Source organism: Centrocercus urophasianus, unplaced genomic scaffold, assembly GCF_019232065.1.
Source record: "Centrocercus urophasianus isolate 14NV4802_14NV808 unplaced genomic scaffold, USGS_Curo_1.0 seq_19, whole genome shotgun sequence".
In the NCBI taxonomy this organism is placed as follows: Eukaryota; Metazoa; Chordata; class Aves; order Galliformes; family Phasianidae; genus Centrocercus; species Centrocercus urophasianus.
Window position 1 is genome coordinate 304794 of NW_024884744.1, and position 25387 is coordinate 330180.

Sequence of the window (25387 nt, forward strand, 5' to 3'; positions counted from 1 at the left end):
CCGGGGCGGTGTCACGGCCGGCTCCGCAGGGCGGCGTGCCCGGCGCGAGGCGCGCGGAGCGGAGCCGCCCCCGCCCCGTGCCCGGCCTCGGCGGCAGCGCGCAGCCCAACCCCCGGCGCGGCGGGGGCTGAGGCGGGGGGCGAGCGCCGAGTGCTGCTCCCTGCCGCTCGGAGCCCGCTCCAGCGCCCGCCCGCCGCGCGGCGAACATGAGCGATCATGGCCGCCTTCGGGCTTCTCAGCTATGAGCAGAGACCGCTCAAGCGGCCGCGCCTGGGGCCGCCCGACGTCTATCCGCAGGACCCGCGCCAGAAGGAGGTGAGCCGCGCCGTGCCGTGCCGTGCCGCTCCATGCAGTGCTGTGCCGTGCCGCTCCGCTCCATGCAGTGCCGCGCTGTGCCGGCTGCATGGGGCCCGGCCCGCCCCGCTCCCGGCCGCCGCCCTCGGCTCCCGGCCCGGCGCCTCCCCCGAAACTTTTGAGCGGCGTCGGGCGCTGCGGAGCCGCCGCTGACTTGCATTTTCTGCGGCGAGCTGGGGGTGGGACGGGGCCGGGCCGTGCGGGGCCGCGGCTGCTGGCGCGGCGGGGCGGAGAGGCGGCCGCGGTCGAAGGGCTCCGCGGCCCCGAGCGGAGCTTCTACCGCGCTTCCAAACGCAGTGCGGCGCCCGCGGGGCCCGGCCCGGTGCGAGGGCGGCTGGGTGCCGCGGCCCGGCCGTGGGGACCCGGGGGCCGCGCGCAGCGTGGGACGAGGGCTGTTCTGCTCCGCGCGTCCGCGGAGCGCAGGGCTCGGCGCGCGGCGCTTCCCGTCCGCCGTTCCTCCGGGTGGCCGGGAGAGGCCTCGGGTCGGGCCGCGTGAGCGCGGCGGCGCGGATCTCGGAGCCTTCGTGGCCGCCGCACGCAGCCGCTCCCCGCTCCCTGCCCCGGGCTGCACTCCCGCGCTGCTTCCCTGCGCTCCCTTCGTGCCCCGACCCGCCGGGCTGATGGGGCTGGAGGAGCGGCCGCTGCGGTCCGGCAGGGCGGGTTCGTCGCTGCCCTCTTGGCCCGTCTGCTTTTGAGACCTCCGGAAAGCGGGCCGTTGAGGCCGATGGCTGACCGGCGTCCCTCCGGCTGTGTTGGCAGCGGCCTGGGCTGACGCAGAGAAATGTGCACATTCCAGCCCTCTGCCGACCCCTGGGGCACCTCTGCCCGTTCTGCCCTCCAGCGTCCTTCTGCTTTTCATCCTTACGCTGCTGCGCCTGTCGTGCTGAAATAAAGTTGGCGTTTGAGCGGTTAGAAGTACTTTTGCAATAGGTGTCTCTGCGCGTGGTCCTGGCCCGGCGCACAGGGCTGCTGTGAGCTGAGCCGGGCTGCGGGACGGAGCCTCAGCGCAGGGCTGTGTGCGGCTCCCATCGGCGCCGGCTGGGATCTAGGGGTACCGCTCCTCTGTGTGTGATAATTTCTTCTCCTTCTTTTGAAGCACGGGTTGCTTGTCAGTGTGTAACTGGTGGGATACCTTTTAGGGGGCTGCTGCTCAGAACAAACCCAACATCCAGCAGTGCGGGCCCGGCCCAGCTGGGCTCCGTGGCCGCGGTGGCAATGCAGGGCGCAGGGCGCAGTGCCAGCTCCTCCTCACAGCGCTGAGGTCTCTGTGGCTCTGCTGAAAGTGGGACCTGCGTGTGGGAGAGATGTGGGGCAGAGATGGGGTCAAAGAGTGCATCTAAAAGGAACGGCTGCGTTCAGATCCGCGGCACTCCTTTCACGAGTCTAATGTGAACTCTTAGGTTTCTTTCACCCCAAGTTTTGGGGTGAGGGGGACAAAAATGTGTTTGAAAAATTCTTCAGTTTGACTCGTCCCACAGTGATAACAGAGCTCTGTTTGCTGCCTGTTGGGTTTTTACCATCTGTCTGCGTGTTTATTTGGCGGTTTGAATTTCAGAACCATTTTAAGCCTTGACTGGTCTTGGTTGGACCCTTCTTAATGTTTGTGAAGAAGCTCACTGTCCCTGCAGGAGCCAGGAGGGTCTGGTGCACACAGCATAGTGAGGGGCCGCGTCGTGCGGCATTCCTGTGTTTGTCCTTGTGAAGGGACTTGCAGATCCAGCCAAGGGAAGGATACTTACTTAGCTGTGCTGCTGCTCTGTGTAGGGAGTTTTGCCTTCCACTGGAACAGCTGTGCTGGAAAATAATGACCCTGAGCCCATTAATGCGGTGAGGTGAGACATCGGGAGAGCTCCTGTGAGCATTCAGCTGAACTCTTCGCGTTGTGCTCCCAGGTGGTGTTATCTGTTTGTTTGCTGGCTGGTGTTTGCGTTTGTAACTGTCCTGTGTTCCGTGTTTAAAATTTCTGAGCCCCTGCTGAAGGCAGGAGAAGTTGTACTAATAACCAGAGCCAAATGTAAAAAAAAACCAAAACATCACTGTGTTTGTGCTGTCAGCCCATCCCAGCTTGCTCCCACAGCAGTGGTTGCAGCTGTAGGACATGCTGCTCTCGGTTATTTTCAGTATGGTGATATCTAGACAGCTTTTTTCAGAAAAGTAGGAGTTTAAAGATAGCAGAACTGGGGTCATCTATGGATATGGTTCTAATAGTAACACAGACCTCCATCTGTTTGCCATTTACCTTTTATTTATTTGCTTATAATCTCTTTTATGGTTTTCATCTCTGCATTCATCTGTTTTCAAGGCTGTCTTGGGGATAGTGTGGGTGGAGGAGCGTTCCACCACTTCTTGTTGATTTCATTTACAATTTAGATGAGGCTCGCTAACTTCCTAAACCCTAGAGGGCTGAAATTTCTTCTAAATACAGTGCTGTCTTCTATGTTGCTCCCAAACTCTGTGAAAGTACCGCAAAGCAAAGCGTGTTGCAAAGCACAAGAGAGTAAAATGAATGGAAGCTTCTGGGTTGCTATTTTGGAGGATGCACGTTTCCAAAACTAAGTAAGGAAATCCAATGAAGATGCTATCATATTTTATTTTGTCCTGTCTTGTTTACTTGGTGGCGTGGCAGATGCTCTTTGTTTCCATAGGTTGCCCCCCATAAATCTGCTAGAAATCTCGGGGATTGCTTTTATCCTGACCTTGTGGAGCTGGTGAAGCACCTTTGGGGCAGGTGGTTTGTTTGCTGATGGCAGGTCCTGCCTTCCCAGGGAGGGCCCTGTGAGCTCCCCAGCGTGTGCTCAGGCTGCGCTGCCTGCAGGCTCCCCAGCTGCCCAAGCTCCCTGCCCAAGCAGCCCTGCTCTCTGACCCTGCTGCCTGACAGCGGGCCTCAGGATGAGCCACAGACAGCCCAAGCGAGGAGAGCAGGCCTTGCTTTCTGCTGCCTTCCCCTGGGCAGCAGTCCTCTTCCAGCAGCACAGCCTGCGTCCTTACCGCGTTACGGCCTTGAGGTCTGCAGTGAGGAGAACACTTAATGGGAACAGGAGAACGTGGTGTTTCCCCTCACTAGATTCGTGTGAACACACAGTACGTTTCAAGGGTTGTTCAGCTGCGAGGGCCTGGCAATTACATGAAACTTCTTTATAAAAGCATGCTGCTCGGAATGATGTGACATCCTAAACTGTCGTTTCATTTTTCACCCTTGCGACACTGCAGGACGAACTTACTGCGGTGAATGTAAAGCAGGGCTTCAGTAATCAGCCTGCCTTCTCTGGAGATGAGCACGGTTCTGCTAGAAACGTCGTCATCAACGCCTCTAAGGTAGGACGGGCCTTTTCAGTCCGAACGTTCACTTAACTTGCTCCCTAGCTGGCGATGGTTACACTTGGTTCTCGACTGCTTTGCTTTCTAGTTGGAAGTCTTCGTGTTGAAGTTAATTACAGAATATAGGAACGCTGTGCGGCGTTTCTGCTACCTGCTGTTATCAGTCTGCAGAGGGAAGCTGGCACACGAGCTATCAAAATTGTCTAAAATGTTTTCTGACAAAGTAATTTTCTGCTGTTTGACTCTTAAAATATGTAACATTTCATGGCTTATTGGAAAATGCAAATTTACTTCTACAGTGATGCTCTTTTATTTTAGCAGTGAGTAAATCTGAAATGAGAAGTGATACAAGTAAATTACAAGGTTCCTATTGTTACTATTGGGATGATAAAGAGTTTCCTGTTACATTCTTCTGGTTTTCTTTGTCTGGAGTTGCCACCTGCAAGTACTTACTGTCTGCTATTTTAATTAATCTTGTTTTGACTACTGAGCGTAGCTGAGAACTCAAATAAAAATTCACGAGGAATTGCTTATAGTTGTTTGGAAGAATTATCAAGATAAGCTCAGAATCTGCAGGTAAACTTATTAGAAAATCGAATGTCTTATTCTAACTGGCAAGCCTGAAAATTAATTTCTGTTGCAGTAACCTTGATATGCAAATGACCTTGCACAGCAATTCGAACCTTTCTTGGGCTTTTTTTTTTAGTTTTTTTTTTGCATGCTGCTTTGGGATTGAAACTGCTGGGGAAGGCAATCTTATGGTATTTTTCCTTTGGAAGCTATGGAGTGGTAGTGGAGGCAGTGTTAGTAGGAGTCAGGACTCAGCAGCTTGTCCAAATTGTGGCATTTTTGCCTGCTGTAACAGCTGATGGAAAGACAATGAATGCAGTTGTTGTGACAGTAAGACTTGTTCTTAATAGAAGTGAAAACCAGGTATATAGCTGTGGTGTGCTAGAATGCTGAAAAGAGGAATGCTCTCAGGCAGTTGTGGGATACACTGAGCCAGGTCCCAAATCTGAGCTGTGCAGCTCTTGCTGTGATGTGGCTCAGGGGACTTGCAGCCCAGTCCTAAATGGTAGCTGTGTCTCTGGTATCTTCGAGGCCTGGTCTTCTTTGCCTTGGTTTTGGTGTTGTGCAGCTTCTTTGCTGATAGTGCAGAAGTGTTGCAGGGGTGCTTAGTGCCAGGATCTCCATCTTCTGTCCGTGAGGAATTGAAGTGTAATCTTACTAGGCTGATAGCCTGGACTGGCGCGATGGATCTCTATAGAGATGGAAGTCCCCTATGTGTTCATGTGCAGTAGAAGCTTGCTAACTGCCTTGTCATACGTGTGTTTGTTTTTCTTTTTACCCACCAGATTGGCGCTTACTTCAGCAGCATATTAGCAGAAAAGCTAAAACTTAACACGTTCCAGGACACAGGAAAGAAGAAACCACAAGTAAATGCCAAAGACAACTACTGGCTGGTTACTGCTCGCTCTCAGAGTGCGATTCACAACTGGTTCACAGATTTAGCAGGAAGTAAACCACTGACTGTGTTAGCAAAAAAGGTATAAGAGTACTGCTCCTATTTCTTGGATGTTGAATCGTACTGAACTGGTCTATAAGGATGAGGCAGTATTCATAAAATATTCCTTTTATTCGTAAAAGGTTTAGAGTTTCAGATATATCTGCTTTCAAAAAAAAGTAAGTCTATGATTTTGTACCCTTTGTGCCTTTTTTACTGAGGTAAGAGTAATGCGCAAATAATGAGATTTTGCTAGCAAAGAATAACATTGAGCTCTGAAATTTTATTCCTTGTCTTAGCATTCTGCAGTTCCTTAACAAAGAGGAAAATAAACTGAACAATTCAGTTTGAATCTAGAGGTCCCAAACACATGTGTTCATCCCACCAGTGAAGTGTAAGTAACTGGCTGATAAAGAACAGGAGCTGCTTTGCCACCAGTAGGGTCACCAGCAAAACACACTTTTCTGTGGCAAGCATACTGCTAATACAGAGTTTTCCTTTAACCCTGTTAGATGTTCACGTTATGAATAGAAGCACTACACAGATTTCTTTCACTGTTCATGCTTCAAAAAAAACAAAAACAGAAATGGAGTTATGGGCATCTGAACAAGGGTGTATAAGCATGTTAAAAGCCCCGTGAAACTAACTGGGTAGAGTCCCTAGGGTGACCTCAGAGGAGTCTTACTGAAAAGGATCTGTGCTTTGTTTGCTGCATTGATGCACCTTTTTTCCTCCAGGCATTTCGGTAGTGCAGCATTTGTGCCTCCATTCCCTTCTGTCTCCACTGGTTATGAAATGTCTTTTTCTCATATTTAACAATGCTTTTGGAAGTGGTGCTACCTTTGTGCAGAAGGGTTTGAGAACTGCTGTGACAGTACAGGGGGGACTTTTCATCCTGAAGTCTTGTGGGACCAACCCTGTTCTGCATGTGGGTAGGTGTCACAGCTGGCCAGCTTGCTTCCCTGGCACACTCCATCATTACAGGCTCTAACCAGAGGCGCTGAAGATACAGAGAGCATCTGTGCAACTGAACTCTTAACGAAAATCTTGACCTATCTTTATTTTCCAGAAGTTCTGAGGATCAGCTTGCAGGCCTCTTTCTGCACTTTGGATGTCCTTGGCAGAATTGAGAGGTTTGCTAGTGGCCCTGTAGGCATCTCAGAGCTGGGAAAGGATGTTACCAGATGTAACCTTGGGAAAGCGTGGGGTGGCTCTTTTGTATTGTCAAGTCTCTTTGTATGTGTCTAGGCAATGGGTTTTGCCTAGAGGCTTCCCTGGTTGATGAAGAGGTCTGCTGCTGTCCTGGCAGTTAGCAGGGGAGGCCAGGGTGAACCTGCAGATCTACTGCTGTTTGCACTGTTTCATTTCAGGTTCCCGTTTCATTTCAGGTTCCAATTCTCAGTAAAAAAGAAGATGTTTTTGCTTACTTAGCAAAATATTCTGTACCACTGCTGCGAGCAGCATGGCTGATCAAAATGACATGTGCCTACTATGCTGCTATTTCTGAAGCTAAAATCAAGAAACGCCAGGCCACTGATCCAAATACTGGTAGGTAAACAGCTCTGATATCCAAATGCGTAGTGATAGCTGAAAGGACCTGCTGCTCTTGTTTGTTGCATCAGTATTACTTAATGCCTGTGCAGTTAGAAATGCTTTTTAATCGGTTTTGGTTAGAACTGTGTGTCAAAGAGTACAAAGGGCCGTGCAGCACAACTGCTGCCCCACCGCTCGGTCTCCTCCCAGCTGATTTGTCCCTCAGTCTCCAGGCACGGCTGAGGAGTTGGCTGTGCTGTGTCTTACCCACCGATCCCAGCCTTTGGTGGGGGGGCAGGTGTGGCAAAGGCTGTGTGGTACCCAGGAGCAACCTGAACTGCTGATTTAGAAAGCCTGAAACAAGATGCTGATTTCAAACATAAGTGACAATGCATGTATTTTAAGTACTGATGGCAAATGGCGCTGTCTGACACCAGGGCAGCCGGCCAAACAATGAACACCTCTAAGGGACAAAAGATACCCTAATATTACCAAACTGCTCTCATAGCTCTTATACTCTACCTATGGCTTTTCCACTGCTTGGAATGAACTTTTTCCTCTTTTGTTCTTAAAGCATCTGTGATCAGATGCTGTTTTGCAGCATCTCCGTTCTGCTGTGAGAGATGTCTGCATCTTTCTACCAACTCATTCTGTTGTTTCTACCACTTTGCTTTGTTTTTTGTTTTTGTTCTTAGGCTTGTAACACTCATTTTCACTTCGAGTGTCTAAATAAAGCCCAAAAACCATCTTCTACCACGCTTTTTCAGCTTATTCTTTGTTAATTAAAAGAAAAGAAAAAAGTCTGGTGACAGAGAGCAAGGGGGGAGGCAGTCTGTGGTTGCCCCATGCAGCACCATAGCAACTGCCCAGAATGTCGTGTCAGGTTGGGTCTCTGTGGGTTGCTGTGCTGCAGTGAGGTCAGTGAGGTTTGGTGGGGGATGAGCACAGCGCCCTGCTCCTGTGTGCTGCTGCTCCTGCTGACATGCGGTGAATTGTATCTCAGTGGTTTTGGAACTACCTAGCAGGACCACGAGACTCCATCTTTCCTACTCTCACCTTTGCCTTTTGTCCTTCACACAGGGCTTTGTATCAAGAGAGCCTGAAACAGACTTTTCCTTCCCCTTCCTTTCTTTAAAAATGGGAGAGGTGGAGTCCTTGTGGCTGGTTTGCTGCTGAATACGATGCGTTTGTCCCTTCCTCAGTTGTAGGGGTGGCTGCAGTACTGACAGGCTTTCTCGTGCACTGCTTCCCTGTCCTGCACTTGCTTCAGACCTGCCCTGTTGTAGGAGGCAGGGACTCGGTGGGAGGCAGTGACAACGTGGTCCTGCTGGGGGTGTGCTGCAGCTGGGCAGCACTGCGTGGGGGGCAGGCAGCCAGTACCTGCAGGTGCTGCTTCTCTTTGTAAAGGACTTGGCCTGGGCGTTCTGTGTGTAAGCCTGCACCGTGGCCTGCGAGCCAGGTTAGGATATTTGGGGATGTAATTCGATGTGTGTTATCGTGTATTCTTTGACATTCCCCCTAAAGCTTTAGATCTGTGCTCTGGGGAGCAGAAAGGTGGTTGTGTTGTGATGTTTCTAACTCAGCAGCACAGAGATATTGGTAATTGCTTTGTGAGAATTTTTCTTTCGTACTTTGACATGAAAACAAGCGTGATGTGGTGGATTCAGAATTGTTTCTCCAAAAGTGAGTGAACGTTTGAAGTAATGTAGCTAAACAGCTGTATGAAAACACTGAAATCCAATGACTTCATACAGAAATTTCAGATTTGGGTAGAAAAGCATTTAATGTATATTCTGTATGTGTTGATAGAACTGCCAGTTGCAAATTGAAAGGGGAATAGAAGAAGCAGGGCGGTAGCTGAGATCTGAGCTGGATAGATATCGGTGAACAGAGCTGTGTCTGAGTTGTGTCAGAGTTCCCTTAACTCTGACAGTGAGCAAATTCAAATTGTCAAAGTAATTGCATTGTTGATTCATAGAAGAGCTCATCTAAAACATGCTGCATGCAGGTTACATGCAACTCCATCAGATGTTTGGGAGATACTAGCAGAAATCTCTGGCTATTCCAGTTACACTGTTCAGAGAATGCCTTCCTTACCATTTTGTTTTTCCCAAAGCTTTATGTATATGATCAAGCAAGTTTGCTTTTTTCACTAATTTCTCTCAGTTATCCTAAATATTAAAGCACTTCTGAAGTGTAAGAAAAGCTGATAGCTTCTGGTGGGTTTGTGTGTTTGATGAACAGCACCCAGTGACTTCCCTGCCGTAGAGCAGAGCGAATGAGTCGCACTTGCAGAGCTCTGCACTGTCTTGATCAGGATGACCTGAAAGGCTGCCTCAGAATTTGTGCATTCTCATCAGAGTCAAAATCCAGAGGAGTTGTCAGTTTCAGAGCGATTGTAGAGAGGGCAGTGTTGTATGCTAGTGCTTGTGCAAAGTCCTGCTCATTTTTTTTGTTGGTTGGTTTTGAAGGAAGAGGGAAGAGGGGAATAAATTCTGGAAGGAAGGAAGTACTGAAGTATATTTATCTGTTTCAAAGCTGTTCAGAGGCTGAAGGCTGAACTCTGATGAAAGAGACAGGTGATTCCCTGGAGACATGGCTTGTCTCTGTGCTCGTACATCACGCTGAGCTAGCAGGCTGCTTACACACTCGACAGCATGTGTGCTTTGAGAGCAGTGCGCAGGGGAGGCACGTAAAGCTCCTGTTAATTCACAGTGGTGCTGCGTTATGCGACTGCGTGTTACTATTTTGGATAAATACTTTTCAACATAAATTTGTTGTGATCCTCACTGAGACAGAAACATTTTATCATCTGAAGTGTTCTAATTGTAAACTTATTTTGTAGAATGGACTCAAATTATAACCAGATACCTTCGGGAGCAGCTGGCAAAGGTTGCAGAGTTTTATCATGTGACTTCCAGCCAAGGCAGCAGCTCTGTAGTGATGCCTCAAGAGATGGAACAGGCCTTGAAGCAGTGGGAATATAATGAAAAATTGTCCTTTTATATGTTTCAGGTAATACTTTCGGAAATGAATGGATTTTTTTTTATGTCACCATTTTTAGAAAGTTGCGTTTTAGATATTTTTAGATATTACTGGTAATTCATGTTGTAAAACTAGAATAAATTTTAAATGCTGATTTATTTTAGAGATTTGCTAGCTGAAAAAACTTTGATTTGCTTAGCGTGCTTGAGTGCTATTGCAGTAATGTTCTCAATTATTCTCTTTCCTCCCATATCATCCCATCTTTTAAGGGTGTATTTAACGACAGGCTCTGGTCACAATGGAACAGGAAGCCTTGGGTGTCAGAGCGGTGATGTGGCTGTTGAGCTCCACACATTTTTGCCCATACTTACCTTTGCAGTCTGCCAGGACTGCACCCGGGGTCCTCAGCCTCACAGCCTTCAGCTGGAGAGATCGTGCCTTTGTGTAAGCAGAAGTCCCGATGGACGCTGTGACTCAGTGTTGTCTGCGCTCGAGCAGTGGTGCTGGTGGTTCAGGCCTCCAGGGATAAGTGCTGCTTTGCTCCTTGAATAGAAACGATACTGAGACCTGGGCACAGCTGTCTGCCCACAGGGCTGCCATGAGGGTGTTTGGTAGGGCGGTGTGTGAGGGTCCTGGTAGCTGCTGTGAGCAACGGGAGTTAGACCAGAAATGAAATAAAACTTGGACCTACACACTTTCTTTCTCAGCGCTCCCAGCTAACAAGTGATGTGTTATTTAAAATCCTTTAAGGAAGGAATGCTTGAGAGACATGAGTACTTGACGTGGATACTGGATGTTTTGGAAAAAATCAGACCTGCTGATGACGACATTCTTAAGCTGGTGCTGCCGCTCATGTTGCAGGTGCGTGTGTGCTTTAAAGCTGTGTAATTTACACAGTCAACAGAAGCAGGACTCATATATGTTAAACGATTCTAGGAGTTGTAGTGTTAAAATCAATGTGAGCGTTTTTACACACGATGTGTATTTGAAACCTATAGGTGTCATTACAGATTTCACACTTTATGATCCTTCTTAACTGAAATTGGTAGGAAGACTCCTGTTCTGCAACTGGCCCTGCAAAACAGAGGGAATTTTTAAGGGACAAGAGTATAGATTTGCATTTTAGATACTCTTTTGTGATCCCTTCTACTTTGAGCATATTGAATGTTAGATTGTTAATTAAAATGAAGATGTGAAGGAGGCAGTCTGGTAAATAATGTCTTTTTGTTTTAATTTCAGTACTCAGAAGAGTTTGTTCAGTCAGCTTACCTGTCCCGCCGCCTCGCTTATTTCTGTGCCAGGCGCCTGTCGCTGCTGCTGAGCGACGGCCCCAGCCTGGCAGCTGCACATCCTCCTCATGTGATGATTGCTCCAAGTAACCCTCCTCTGGCAGCGCCAAGCCCGACTGCGCCCGGTCCTGTGCTGAGCCCCGTGCAGCTCACCTGCTCAGATTTCCTCTCCTGCCCGCAGCACCGTCCGCTGGTGTATGGGCTGAGTTGTATGCTGCAGGTAGGCCCGTGCTTGTTGCTCTTTGTTTTTGAGGCCACGATTGTTGAGTTTATTGGAGAACTGTATGTCTGGGTCTGACGAGGTGCACAGGCTGTGATTTGAGATGCAGCTGCATCAGGAAAGCGAGAGGACTGTGGACGTGGAGGTAGCAGGAGGAGGAATGCTAGCCACTGCCTGAGGTGTGCTTGTGGAAGCGTCTGAGGGTGCTGGTGCTTCGTGTGTCTGTCTGCAGCACTGCCACACGAGGGAGCAGCTCTGCCACAGGAGCGGCCGAACCGTCCCTCCGAAGGAGTGTTGTGGCTGCAGTCATGCTGAGCAGTGTTCTCATCACCCGTGGACTTGCTCATTCCTGGCAGACCCACCTGTCCTTGCTGGGAGCAGCTGGGCTGAAGACAACGCCTCACTGACTCCTGCAAGCCTTGGACTTTGGCAGTTTCCTTGCTTCCTCCAGGTTGTCCTGGGTGCCTGGTGCCACTATGGACAGTTCTGTTTTTGGCAGGGCAACGGAAGCTTTAGAAACTATGTGCTTGCACTTATTGATTGGTGGTGGTAGGTTTGTAAAGAGCATACCAGGAGTGTGCTGGTGATCGTGGGACCACAAAGTCACAGGATGGGCAGTGCAGTGGGACCTTCTGAGGTCAGGTAGCTATCCCCCTTGCTTAGGCAAGGTCAGCCAAGGCAGACTGTCCAGGACCATCTCCAGTTGGGTTTTGAGTATCTCCTCCACGTCTCTGGGCACCTTCCTCTAGTGGTGGGCAGCTCCCTGTCACAGGGCTGCTTCTGTCTCACACAGCTTCACGGCTTTGCCTTTAGCAGCTTTACAGCTTTCCTCTGATAACAGCACAGAGGATAATCTTTCTGTTCATCCTGTACTATTTATTTTTTTCCTCCTTGTGTGTGTATGATCTTTGTGTTTTTTCCCCACCCCTTTTTTCTGTACTACCAGGCAGGTCCGTAGGATGGCCCTGAGGCAGACAAGCTCTCCAGCTTTTTAACAAAGTGTTTTCCTAGGCAATCTTTTTGCTGAACTACTGCTCTGAAGGCCAAATTTGGACCAGGAGAACTTCCAAACAAATTTTGCAGCAGCTTCAAAGATAAAAAATCAATTATATGAAGCAACTTCCATCACTTTAGATGATATTTAAGATCTGATCCAAAAGCACCGAAGCTTTCTGCTTTTGCTCTGCACAGCTCTAGATGCAGCAGGTTAATCGGTATCCAGTGGTAAGCCACTGCAGAAGGACCCTCTTGAAGCCTGTCAATGCAGTGTCTCTCTTTTGAAGTAAATGTTAAGTTTCTGGTGTATTTCAGTGTCTGGTGTTTTAGAACTTGGCAGAAGTATTCATTCTAGTCTCTTAAATTTTTCATGTGTAGCTTCTTTCTGAAAGCTGAATACCAAAATGACTTATTTTTTTCTAAGACTCGTTCGCATTTCATGGAGAGGATCTGTCTGGGATTAACTTTTGGTGATGTTCTTTGGTGGCATTATAAAGGCAGTAGAAATGAGAATTGAGAGTGCATATATGTAAATACAATTTTTAATAATGAGGGAGGAAAGTAACATAGCAATTGAATTTCTTCAGTGTGTGTGTGGACTTGTCTTTTGTTTCTTTGTAATTGCCCAAAACGATTCGAGCTCTCTTATTATTGGTACTGTTGGTCTTGTCTATCACGCACTACTTGTGTTCTGTACTGTTGCTTGCAGACTATAACTCTTTGTTGCCCAAGTGCCTTGGTGTGGAATTATTCCACAAATGAAAATAAGAACATTAATCCTGGCTCACCCCTGGATTTACTCCAAGTTGCTCCATCTAGTTTACCTATGCCAGGTGGAAACTCAACATTTAATCAGCAGGTAAACTTTTTTAATGTTGAGATAAATAAATCTGTTCCGTATCCCGAGAAGTGACTGCGTTCATGACCGCAGCTGTAGGAGTTATTGAAGCAGTTATCAGTGCAGTTCAACTTCTAAACTAGCATTGTGCCAGTTGTAGTTTGTATGTCAGTCAGATAGTGATTTCTGTGAAAATATCAGTAGTTTTACTTACGTTCAGCTGTTTTCAGTTATTAAACAGAGATCACTTTAAGATGTAAAGTGGCAAATAAGAGGAGGTGTATCGTACCATGTCGTGAGCTGTGACTTTTCACATTGGAAGTTAAATTCAGATTGGAAATAAACTTCTGCTGGGTTTAACTTAAGTAAAAGAAGTTTTATTGTACCAGAAGATTCTTAACAGATAAAAGCATTTGAACCAAACGTGCTCTAGTTAGTTGTTATCAAATACAGGGAATGTTGTAGAACATCATAAGATACCTTGCTCCTACTGAGGAACCTGTCACAAGCTTGAAATGAAAATTGAGACTTCCTACTGCTAACTAATTAGTAACTGCCTCATTTATAGGTTCGGGCAAGGATCTATGAAGTAGAACAGCAGATAAAACAAAGAGGTCGTGCTGTGGAGGTGCGGTGGTCTTTTGACAAGTGCCAAGAATCAGCTGCAGGTAAGGCAAGACGTAGTGAAGTAAGTGTTGGGAGTCTTAGGGTTAGCATCTGTTCTTTTTCTGTGAGTATAAGCCTGTTGCACCGTGATTCATTGCAGTAATAGAGCATTTCTCCACCTGCACCTCAGTTCTTGGACTAGCAAAACAACATTAACATGAAAATGTTGGGTAGAAGCTAAGAATTCAGGTTTGGACTTTGTTACGTCTGGCTCCTGAAATAGCTGGATAGGTGAGAAATAGTTTGTTTTCAGCTTAGATGGGAGTGAGTAGGAAAGAGACTGGTTGGAAATTTGTATATAGAGCATACAAGTTAGAAAATACGCAGTTACTCTTTGGAGTGAGTACTGGAACTATTTTCCATGACAAAAATAAATAAGTAGGTAGCAGTCAGGCTGTGGAGGGTCTGAGTAGCCGCCCACAGTGAAATGAACATCAAATGTGATCTGCTGCTCCCCTAATGCCAGTAACTGTAGTGTCCAGCAATGCCTGAAGTCCCGCAGTGTCATCCTATTTAAACTTTTTCTTTCCCTTCTGACTCCTGTATCCAGGGGTGACCATCAGCCGAGTTCTGCACACCTTGGAAGTGCTGGATCGACACTGTTTTGACAGATCGGATTCCAGCAATTCAATGGAGACACTGTATCATAAGATTTTCTGGGCAAACCAGAACAAAGATAACCAAGAGGTAATGGCTGTATGCTCTCCTCACTGCCTAATCTGTAGACTGTGGATTTTATTCTTACTGGTGGTAACTGCGTGTGCACGTGTATGAAACTGATACAACAGCTGTGTGTTTTCACAGTGTGTTTTTCTCCACAACTATTCAAGATTTTATTTATTAGAAGTAAGCAGCTCTTTGTCATTATAATGTAATTCTTAACTGGATTGTCTCTTGAATGCTGTCCTGAATGAGGTAGAATATCCACACCTTTTACATCTGTTGCAGAAAGTTGTACATCAGTAGCTTTTAGAATATTTTAGTGTATTTAAAGTTATGTACTTTTATTTTTCCCTGTGCTTCCAGGACTGTGTTCAGAGATCATGAAAATCTTTATCAGAAGTCTTTAACATTTTTGACTGCACTCTGCACAGTGCAGCTGGCAGTGTCACTGGGTCTGTGTGTAACATTGGATTTTGAGTTAACTTGGAAATCGTTTGGGGGGAAAATAAGAAGCTTTAACAACACATTAATAAAGTAAAATTCCAAGGTGGAAAATACTAGTGGATCTGTCATAGTTGCTGATGTTAATGTTGTAAAAGCTTTTTGGCAAAGTGTTTTATTTAATATACCCATCTTCTTGTTTGTGATGGTATGTTCTTAGTGATTGGTGTTCATAATTTGAGCCTGTGTTGCTCGGAAACGTTGTGTAATAACTATTAGTCAGTGTTGTACTGACTGCTGAGATCAACACAGTATGTGGGGACAGGGAGGTGGGATCTCTTTGGAAATATTTCTGGAACCAGCAGGTAGGCTGAGAGACAAGCAGGATTGTGTTTGTATTTCGGGCACACTTAGACTGTGAGAGAGGAAATGCAGCCACCTCATGGCAGCAGCAATGTCAGTAATTTGAGTCATCTGTTCTGGGCCTGGCCTTTCTTGGGCATGAAGGTTCCAGGATTTTTCAAGTTCGATCCCCTGCGGTCTAACTCAAAGCCATAACAATCCCTGAATTACACGGTACATAGCAGCATTTGGCATGTCATGTAGCTCTGAAACTATTATGTATGTCTGTGTTGCAATGTTAGCTTCTCTGATAGATTTTATAATACGCATTTCATCATCACAGTTTTATTGTGTAGCTGACATGAAATCCTGGTCCACTCTGGCTTTTTTCACTCCTTCATGGACGAAAGGATAACTTGTATGGGTTCTGTATTGAGTTTTAAATCCCTTTGTCATTTCATGCCATGGTCAGATTTGTTCTGTTTTTGTGTCTCTTTCCTTTTTACTTTCTGCTTTTCAGAAGGCTTTGCTAACTTCAACTGCAATTGTATTTCCAGAATGTTTCTTCATGCTCCGAAGCACAGTATTGGTAATGCGTGTTCTGAAAGTACAGCGATTGCTCTGTTCTGTTCTTGCTGTCAGTTGTTGGCTATTATTACCCCTTTTTTCTGCTACTTTATGACCTGAAGTTGGGTTGCCTGGAAAACATGTCTGCTGTGGCCCTGAGCAGCACTCTTGAAGCCTTGGTACCAAGCACCTTTATGAGATCTGTCTGATTAATTTACTGCCAGTCTTCTAATGACGTAATCATTTACTCTGAGGTGGAGAATGCTGAGCTGTAATAAAACATGATCGTACAGAACTGGTAATGTCCCTGTGTTTGCAGAAGAGCTGTAGGAGATTGTAGGGAAAGCAGATAAGATTTTATATACATATATATATATATATATACACACACACACACACACACACATATATATATATGTATATTTTTCTTCTGAGAGAAGAAAACTCTTAATGTTTCAGTAGTACTTCACTGGTTTGTGCCCATTGTAGCTTTGGATGCCCTCTGGGGCAGAGCAGGGCCTCCTGCCAGGCTGTGCTGCAGGCTGCAAATGAGCACGTTCCCACACAAAATGCTGTGTTTCCTTTCTTTTTTTTTAAACCTACTCTCTTCCCACTTAATGAATTTAGGCTGTTTTTCCTAGGAAGAAAGTGTCATAATTTCAGAGGTCATGTATGTGCTGCCTTCAGATGGCGACCCATGCAAAGCCTGCTGTTCTGTGGATGAGATGTCCTCCCTGGACTCCTGCCTCCTGACACAACCATGCTGCTGACTTCTGAGTGTCACAACAAGAGCAGGGCCAGGGGAGGCAGCAGGGTGATGGGGGACAGGCTGGCTGCCAGGCCGTGGCTGCTTTGTTCCCCTGGGCAGTGCAGAGGCGTTAAGGGGAGGACAGGACCTGCAGGCACTGATGGCAGGAGAGCAAAATGAAGAAAAGAGTAGAGCGAGGGGCTGAGCTGTGGCTGGACAGTGAGTGAACAGCAAACAGCAGTTGTGCTGTGTGTGACAGAGGGCCTGTGAGAAGCCGTGATGGTGAAGCCCCACACTGTGACCGCGCTCAGGGCATCTTGGCCAGCAGTGGCTGTCTGGGCTGTGTGAGCAGCCTGTGCAGGAAAATGCAGGGACACATAAGCAGTGGGAGGGGTACTGGAGAATGACACTCCATAGCGGAATATTTTAGCTGTTGTTGGATGAATAGAGAAAGCACTTGATTTTTAAGAAGTGATGTTGAATTTCTTTGACGTCACTATGGAAAATCTTAAACCTTCCTGGAAATTTGTGCACTTGGGTTGTTTTCTAAGTTCAGGTCTCTGAAATGTGTTCAGAGCTTATGTCCCATGTTATGTTTGCAGTCCAGCTGAATTCTTAGAATGTTGAGAGTTGTTTTTTATTTTAGAGTGAAATTATGTTTTTAAACTTGGTTCTCACGAAAGGGCTTGTAACAGATGCCGGGAGTTAATATTTGTCCTTCTGAGATCACTTTGCTGGAAATGAAACAAAAAATCCACCCCCTGTGTCTGTGGGAACAGAGGGCTGGTGGTGCTGCTGGGTTCAGGACAGCAGGAATTTAGCAGTCAGACTGCTTCTGCCTGAGGGACCCAATGTGAGTGTGCTGGGACTCAGGATGGGAGGAGAAATGAGATGTACACTGAACTGTCTGAGGAAACAAAATCTATTTCCATAAACACTGAAAAAATAGAGAATATTTGGAGCGTTCTTGCAGTATTGTAAATAATGTGGTTAACGTTGGTTCAGCTGCTTGAACTGCTCCGTTAGCTATGAGATGCGGCTTAGTAGCTTGTGGTAGCAATGGTAATGAGAGGACGGTTGGACTTGGTGGTCTTGTAGGTCCTTTCCAAGTTTGTTGGATTCTATGATTCTATGTTCTGACGCGTGGCTGGGCAGCTATTGTCACCTTTATGGTTTCAGAAAATTCAGCAAAACGTTTCTGCTCACCTTGGCTCCTAAGGGAGTCAGTGCAAAATTTCTCTGGGCAGAAACATAAATTCAGTGGCTTAAACAACTGGCAGAGCCCTTGGCAAGAGCACACGGCTTGTTGTTTCCTTTTGCACTAGACAGCTTCAGAGCAGTGGCTAATGCTGCTGCTGGGACAATGTCTGCGTGCCCTGCGGCAGGGAGCCGGGCGCCAGGTCTGTCCCTGAGAGGTGTGAAAGCAGCGAGGGCAGGCGGGGGAACCTCCAGGGGCTGAGGTTTGTGCTGGGCAGTGGGCACTGCGCCCGGCATTGCCTGCTCTGTCCCAAAAAGAGGTTCTGCAGCCTGCTGCTCAGCAGTGGCATTGCTGGAGTAGAAGTCAGACTTGTTCCTTGGTAGCAGCATTGAGTTAATAATAAAAGTGAGGACCAGTGGGAAAAGAGCTGAGTTATAAAAAGCAGTTTTAATAATACTTTTGGCTTCCTGTCTCCAAGGATATCAGAATGGTAACACAGGAGAGTATTGGAAGGAAAGTATTAAGCATTACTACTTCTGCTGCTGCTGCTTTTTTTTTTTTTTAACTGAAAAAACCCCAAGAACTCTTCTTGTTCTTCACGGACTGCTCTGCTTACAGGCAGTGATGTGACACCTCTGGTTTTCTCTGAAAGGCTGATGGCTTTCAGGAAGTGATAGCTACCTTCTGTCATAGCTAGACTGGCTGAGCAACGGGTTTGAGTGGGATGATGTCCAGCACACAGCTTCTGTGCCTGAAAGCAGTGGGTTCGGTCCCCAGGCACTGATGTTTATGGCCACTGAGGGTTGAGCACAAGTCCCTTCCAAACCCCCTCATGCGGAGCTCTCTTGGGCAGTGGGATGTGCGTGAAGTATCCAGAACTGGTGAAACCCTGCAGGACGAGGTGCCACCAGCTGTGTTGAGCTCCCCTGTCTGATGCAGCATTTCCTCTTACAGGACGTGAGGTTTGGAGGCAAAGAAGGGGCTCTGTTCCCCTGACCAGCTCTGCTTGAGCTCTGCCTGGCATCTGCCCTGCAGAATGTGGACGTTGGGCAGAGCTCAGACCCATCCCACGTCCTCCTGAAATGCTCTGAGTGAAAACACGATCTTGGTGCAGCTCTTCCAGGCAGCAGTTTGCACCCTCTGAAACATGGTCTGCTCTGGGGGCTGGAACATCTGCAGCTGCAGAATCCCAAATTAGATAAATCCAGAACCTGATTATTTCAAGCGGCGCTGCTGACTTGTGTTCTTGGTGTGCTTAATTAAGTAAATACAATCAGCATCAGAGGGGGAAATCATGAGGTGCTGCCATGGGAGCCGTCAGGGGAGGAGGAAGCGGTGCAGCAGGGCGGCAGCCCGGCCCTCCCACGCTGCTCTGAGCATTGCTGTGGCTGCTTCTGAGGCCCTGCGAGCAGCACACTGCTGCCTGTGCTCAGCATGCAGCCTGCACTGGAGCTTCCAGCACTGCGCAGAGCCGTGCCGTGTGGTCAGCTGCTTCAGCTGCACTTTCCTCAGCCTCTCAGCTGCAGCCCATGGCCCACGTTCCATGACCTTGGTGTAGGTGGAGTTTTGGTGATGACACCTTGCCAACACAGGTCTGTATGAGTGGGTTTCAGTATCACCTGTATGTTGAGAACTGGCTTTACTGCTGTGTGTGCCAGTTCCCAAGTACCGAAATCACCAATTTTAAGCATGTATGAGGTGTGTGGGTGCAGCTCTTGGCTGGACGAATACCCCGATGTTTTCTGTGTACATACAGAACTTGGGAATCCGCACTGTAATTTTGAAGGCGAATGATCACTTACAGCCATCCGTCAGCAATGGGTTCCCTTGGAAACAAGTGCTTCTGCCAGAGCCAGCAGGCATTGCAGACTTCGAAGCTGTCCCCGTCTTCCCCCTCAAAAATGCAAAAGCATGATAACATGGCAAAGCACGGCTGGTGTGTAGCATAGCTCTTACAAAACATGGGTTGTCTAAATGTGAATATGTACTGTTCTTAAAAACGTCTGTTAGGAAGGCGCAGGTGGGAGGTAAGATGAGCAGTTTGGTTGGGAGCTTTCTGACTTTGGTTGTTTGATCCTCACGCCTTCAGTGGTTGTGGTGTTTTGGGGTTTGTTTTGTGTGTGTGTGTGTGTGTAGGTGGGGTACAGGTAATGATCTGGAAGCCAATGGAGGAGGCCTGGAATAATTTGTGCAAGGAAGCCATGAACTCGGTGTAATAGCTGTGGTTGAGAGATTCTGTGGATATTTTTCCTATTTGGCCCTTTTCTTGTGAAGTGACATTATGTTACAAGACAGTTTAGATTTGATTCTCAGCAGTGAGAAAATAGTGATTTTCCTCTTTTGCTTCCATATCGTATTAGAAAATACTATGAATGAAACACCCGTGTGTATCCACTAGTAGTAAAGAGCAAAACCTGCTTTCTTTCTCCATCCATCAGAAAGCCCTTGCTCAGAGTTAAGCCTGCTGGCTGCATATGTGAGATGCCATTCTGTCTGTGTTCTGCACAGGCAGCCCCCAGCGACGAGGCCGTGGTGATGCTGCTGTGTGAGTGGGCCGTGAGCTGCAAGCGGTCTGGGAAGCACCGGGCCATGGTGGTGGCCAAACTCCTGGAGAAAAGGCAAGCAGAAATTGAAGCAGAAGTAAGTCCTGTCTCTATCTGGAATAGCATGAACAGTACGTCTAAAAATGCAAGGATATTTCTAAGGAAAGATTGCCTTAATCTCTGTCCTTTGCAAAACAAGGTAAATTTGATTATACTTGGAGCTCTGGAGATTTTCTCATTGATTTACAGTTTTTATATCCTACATAAACTTAAAATGAAAACGTCTTCTACTCACAGCCCTGAGAGCGGCCTTGGTACCTGTTTGTTTGGATGGCATCTGTGAGCCCTTGTGAGCCCCGTGTGTCCGCGAGCCGCTTGCCCAGCTGCTGGGATGCTGCCATGAGGGAGCTCTGTGGGGCACAGGGCGGCTCTGTGCTCCCACTTGGAGGCTCTGGGACGGCTCCAGACTCGCGGTTTGTTTTGAGGCCTAACTGCGGTGTGACTTGTATCTCACATTGTGTAGAACTGCCTTCTTTTTTCGGAGGAGTGAAAATGTTGCATTGGAGAGCAAAGCACTGTAGTGGCATCGTTTCGAAAACTTGTGTCTGTCTGTTGCGGTCAGTGACCACGCTGCACCCTGCAGGAGCCAACACCTCCCCTGCCACATCCCCATGGCGCTCAGCTCCATGCTGAGTGCACAGCAATGACTGTGCTGCTGCCGCCCTGGAGGGGCTTCGGGAGGAGGCATTGGCCCTGGTTGGTACTGTGCTGTCATTTGCACAAGTGGGAGAAGCTACTTTTTGCCTTTGCTTTTGAACTGGAAGTTCTGGATCTTAATTTTTTTGCTTTTATGTGAGAGCACATCACTGCAGAAGGTGCGTGTAAGAGGCACGCCTCAGTAAGCCATCCAAAGTGGTAAAAAAAACCACCGCACTGCAGAAGTGACTAAACTGAGGAGGGGAAAAAAAGTCACTCTAGATCAAGACTGAGTTTTATGAAAAGATGGGAAACAATCACACTATAGTTACTTCACATGTAAGTTTTGGAACTCTGCATGTCTGTGCATAGACGCACGCTTTTTTATTTATTTAACTCTGCAGAGATGTGGTGAATCTGAAGTCCTGGATGAAAAGGAATCTCTGTCTTCAGCCTCCTTGACAAGTTCCAGTCTTCCTGTTTTCCAGAATGTCCTGCTGAGGTTTTTGGACACACAGGCTCCCTCGCTGTGTGAGTATTAACTCATCCCAAGAAGGTCAGAAACAGCTGGTGTGCCCCTGACTGCTGGAGTTACTGCCTGGCTGTGGCAGGTGTTTTGGTTTCTGTCATGATCTGCTCCATTCTCTTAAGCACTTATTTTTTAAAATTTCCTGCCTTGTTATAGGCTCTTCATGATCTTTTTTTTTCCTTTCTTCTTTCACAAAATGAAAATTGGAAGAAGCAATACCTATTTCTGTTTAGGCCTTACAAGATCTGGGGAAATTGCTGGCACTATATGCGTAGCTAACATCAAATGCTCGCATTTTTGACAAGTTGTAGTGGAAATGCTGGCTCACAGCCTGAAGCAGTGATGGAGCACCTGGTGGGAAGGCAGGGTCTGCCCAGGAGAGCCCAGGTGCATGCAGTACACCTGAGTGACTGGAAGGGCTGGAGCCACGATCCACCCCTTCTCAGACCTCATTTAAGGGTTGGCAGTGGAGGCCAGGTGTCTCTTACTGGAGATCCCTGACTACTTGAGGGCTTCCAAAGGTGAGGAACTTTTTTTCCTTTGTTTCTGCATCTGTGGCTGCTGTCTCTGGACACTTTTGCTGCAGCCAAAGACCTTGCCACCTTGCTATGATGGGATTGTTATAGCTTTACTCTGCTGCACATTCATAGTGAGCATTGCACACAAGCAGCAAAGTCATACGCTGTTAGCTGACAGATAGGTGGGCTGAGTAAAGGGTCTTTGTTGTAGGTTGCTCTAAGAAATGCACTGGTCTAATAAAACCATATGTTGTTGTAGCCTGTGTTTCTCATGTCTTTAGTTCTAGAGGTGAGCGTGTTTTTTTTTTCTGGTGCCCTTACATTGAAGTGGGTTTTAAGTGGTTTGAAACACGATGATGAGAACTGTCAACATCTGAGGAAGGAGAAACACCTGAAGAAGTTTTTGGAGACTTTGGAGTGTTGGTGTTGCTCTATTTTCATGTCAGTGGTGACTCAAGTTTTACTAAACCATGCAAGCTATTTGTGGTATTTAGACTTGAGTTTCTGATTTCCTCGTTTCAGCTGTGGTCTTATCCTTCTCCACGTGGGCATCTCTATGGGACAGGGTGGGGAGAAGCGCTGAGCAGTGGTTTATCTGCTTGAAATGTTCCTTGGGATTTTTCGTGACAGAACTGATTTTGTTGAGGGATGCTGTTTTTGTGGAGCTTGAGCTTCCGTGTCTAAGCCTGAAAAGCACGACTGCTGTATTTTGGCTGAGGGCTCAGCACTTAGTGCACAGGTGTGGGTTTGTGATGTCTTGGTGCCTGTTCCAGCAGCTTGCTGTGCAGCTCAGGGCAGGGGAGGTTTGGATTAGAACTGCTGTATTTGTGGGCTCAGCATTGCAACTTCTGTAGTGCAGGGTAATAGGAGTTTCAAAAATAGGGGCAGAAAGCGGGTTAGGGTGAAAATTGAAAGAACATCTCTGTTTTCTGTGGGGGAAACACTAAAGTAGTTCTAACTGCTTATCTGTAAATTGCCTTCCAGTTTGACAACAAATGAAGATTCTAAATAGAAAACGTGTTATATATTGAATTAATTTGAACTCATACTGCATAACTGACTTCTGAATATATTTTGATTTGAATTTGGTGGCTCCATAACTGGAGGTTTTATTGCTGGGTAAAGTTGTGGTATACAGCTGTTTTCTCTTAACTGTGTTACTGCAAACCTTCCTTTGTTACAGAACAAGTCAAATTAAATATAGCTAGGACAAATGAGAACTTAATTAAAAAAATACATAGCATTTTGCTTTTAATGGGCAAAATATCAGGCAGTTTCTAATATGCTCTTTCCTGATGTTTGTGATAACACTTAGTGGATAAGTGGAAGTACACAGAATGAATTCCTTGAAAATACTTTAAAAGCTTTTCCATTAAAAATATAAAAGCATTGTCAAAAAACAGTGAAATCTACCCTTGTAATAGAATTTTGGAGTAGAGGGACAGAGTTGCCTTTTATAATCCAGAGCTTCACAATAATTTTTCTGCACCTAAGGGATGTCCTTACCCTCTCTTCCCCTCCCTCTTTTTATCTGTCTGTTTATTTATTCAATTTGTCTTTGAACTGCTGGCACCTTGCCTTAGCTGCTGACTAATGGCCAGCTGCAGCGGGCACGGATGGGGTGGGATGCTCTGGCACCTGCTGCCTTTGGAGCTCTGGCACGTGCCTCCAGCTGACAGCAAAGCGGAGCCACGCTGCTTGTGTGCCAGTAGGTGGGAAATGGTTTGTCCTGTGGAGGCACAGATAATCTGTCCAGGGCACCCAAGCCACTTTTATCAGGCCTCTCAACCTTTAGCACGTGAACTTGCTGGGATTTGCATGTTGGGTGGCTAAGAACCAGATATTTCCATGTTGGAGTTACAGTCCTGTTTTTTTTTTGTTTTTTGGCTAGCTGACCCAAATAGCGACCATGAGAAGACAGAGTTTGTGAATTTGGTGCTGCTGTTTTCTGAATTCACTCGACATGATGTTTTCTCTCATGATGCATACATGTGCACTTTAATATCGCGTGGAGACTTGTCAATTACTGCAACTACGAGACCACGTTCACCTAATGGGGAAACTGTGGATGAGCGCTATTCTAAGGATAATGATGTTAAAATAGAGGTAATGCTGCATGTTGTTTCTCCCACATTCAGTACTTGATTTCATAAAATGTGGATTTTCACCAAGGTATTTCAGATACAGGTTTTCTTTTTAACTTATTTTTAATCTCCCTTTGTCTGGCCTTCTATCTCTGACTGGAAGTGATCCTTTGGCTGTGTTTTTGTGTGTAACTTAAGTATTGCTGTTTTAGTGAAAATATACTGAGCTGAATAACTCTGGACAAACAAAAATGCATGATGTTGGCTTCTGAATTTAGCAGTGAAGAAACTTACGTGCAGGTAAACTGCAGGAGCTCGCTGTGTGCTGAACAGCCACAAATGTCCGTACGAACTGGGTCATAAAGCAAATCCTTGTGACTCCAATGTGCACAGTCGGTGTGCAGTCCTCAGTCTTCCATCAGATGAGCGTTTCTCCATCTTTGCTAAAACGAGTGAAAAGAGAAGGCACCTTTAAGCTGCAGAACGTGGGCTACATTTGGACTTTGATGATGAGACTCAGCCCTCTGTGCTGCTCCCAGTGCCTGTGGAGCTGGCGGCCAGCTAAAGCTTCTCTCATCTTTACCTGTCATTCCTTTTGTACATCTCTTACATAGGGCTCAGGGCCAAACTTGCCCTAGGATGTTGGGGTTGTCCAAGTAAACGTTGCAGGCGCAAGAGTCCCGTTCTGTAGGTGTCCCTGGGAGCAGAACTACTTGCAGGGATATGCTGTAAACCTTTGTTTCTCCTTCAGCCCCTTCTCCCTTCTACTGCTTTATGGATTTAGGCTTGAGAAATACTTCTGTGAATTAAAAGGCATACGTGAAAGCTTCTAACCATCACTACTTTTTTCTTATTTCTTAAGTAGGTGAAATGCTTGGGTTTACCTGGGACCAGTTAAATAGGTCATCAGTACAGTGCGACTGATGCTTGTTTCTCTCTCTGACAATTCTTAGGATCACAGCATTATGGAGCACATGGGCACTGACTCAGGACCCACCAGTATCTTTGATGATGTAGACAAGGGTGACTTTAAGGCAGATTTTGGTTCAGAATTTCCAGTAGGTTTAATTTTTGGCTTTCTGCATGCCTTTGGTGCTTGTGTTTGCTGCCTGCTGTTGTCACCAGGAACGTTCTGTGCCCCTTGTGCTGCCTGGCTGCTTCCACCAAGAGCCAGTGCTGTCGGTGCCTGCTGTGTTCTGCCAGTGCATCGCCTCTGTTCTGTGCATCTGCACTGTGTGGCAACGCATGGCTTTTCTGTGCAGCCCCTTGTTGTGCATGTACATGCAGATGCACACTAATGCTCCTTCCCTTCTTTCTGCCCACTTGCTGGATACTGGACACACTGTGTGCGCTTG

At 46.9% G+C, this 25387-nt stretch overlaps 1 protein-coding gene across 14 annotated transcripts in view; it reads left to right on the forward strand.

Annotated features, from left to right (window-relative positions):
• Positions 1–205: 205 nt before the first annotated feature.
• The window catches only part of MED12L (mediator complex subunit 12L), a 102209-nt gene continuing 77027 nt past the window's right edge, over positions 206–25387 (forward strand). For 3 of the 14 annotated variants that reach the window (XM_042820537.1, XM_042820539.1, XM_042820538.1), the window contains exons 1-14: positions 1004–3435; positions 3565–3669; positions 5028–5219; positions 6565–6724; positions 9555–9724; positions 10445–10555; positions 10934–11203; positions 12909–13058; positions 13606–13705; positions 14254–14390; positions 20171–20302; positions 21306–21432; positions 23840–24054; positions 24986–25090. In XM_042820537.1, the coding sequence (XP_042676471.1) occupies positions 3244–3435; positions 3565–3669; positions 5028–5219; positions 6565–6724; positions 9555–9724; positions 10445–10555; positions 10934–11203; positions 12909–13058; positions 13606–13705; positions 14254–14390; positions 20171–20302; positions 21306–21432; positions 23840–24054; positions 24986–25090 (2166 nt within the window). In that variant the 5' untranslated portion in view covers positions 1004–3243. The other 11 variants (XM_042820550.1, XM_042820541.1, XM_042820542.1 and 8 more) reach the window with 9 other exon arrangements.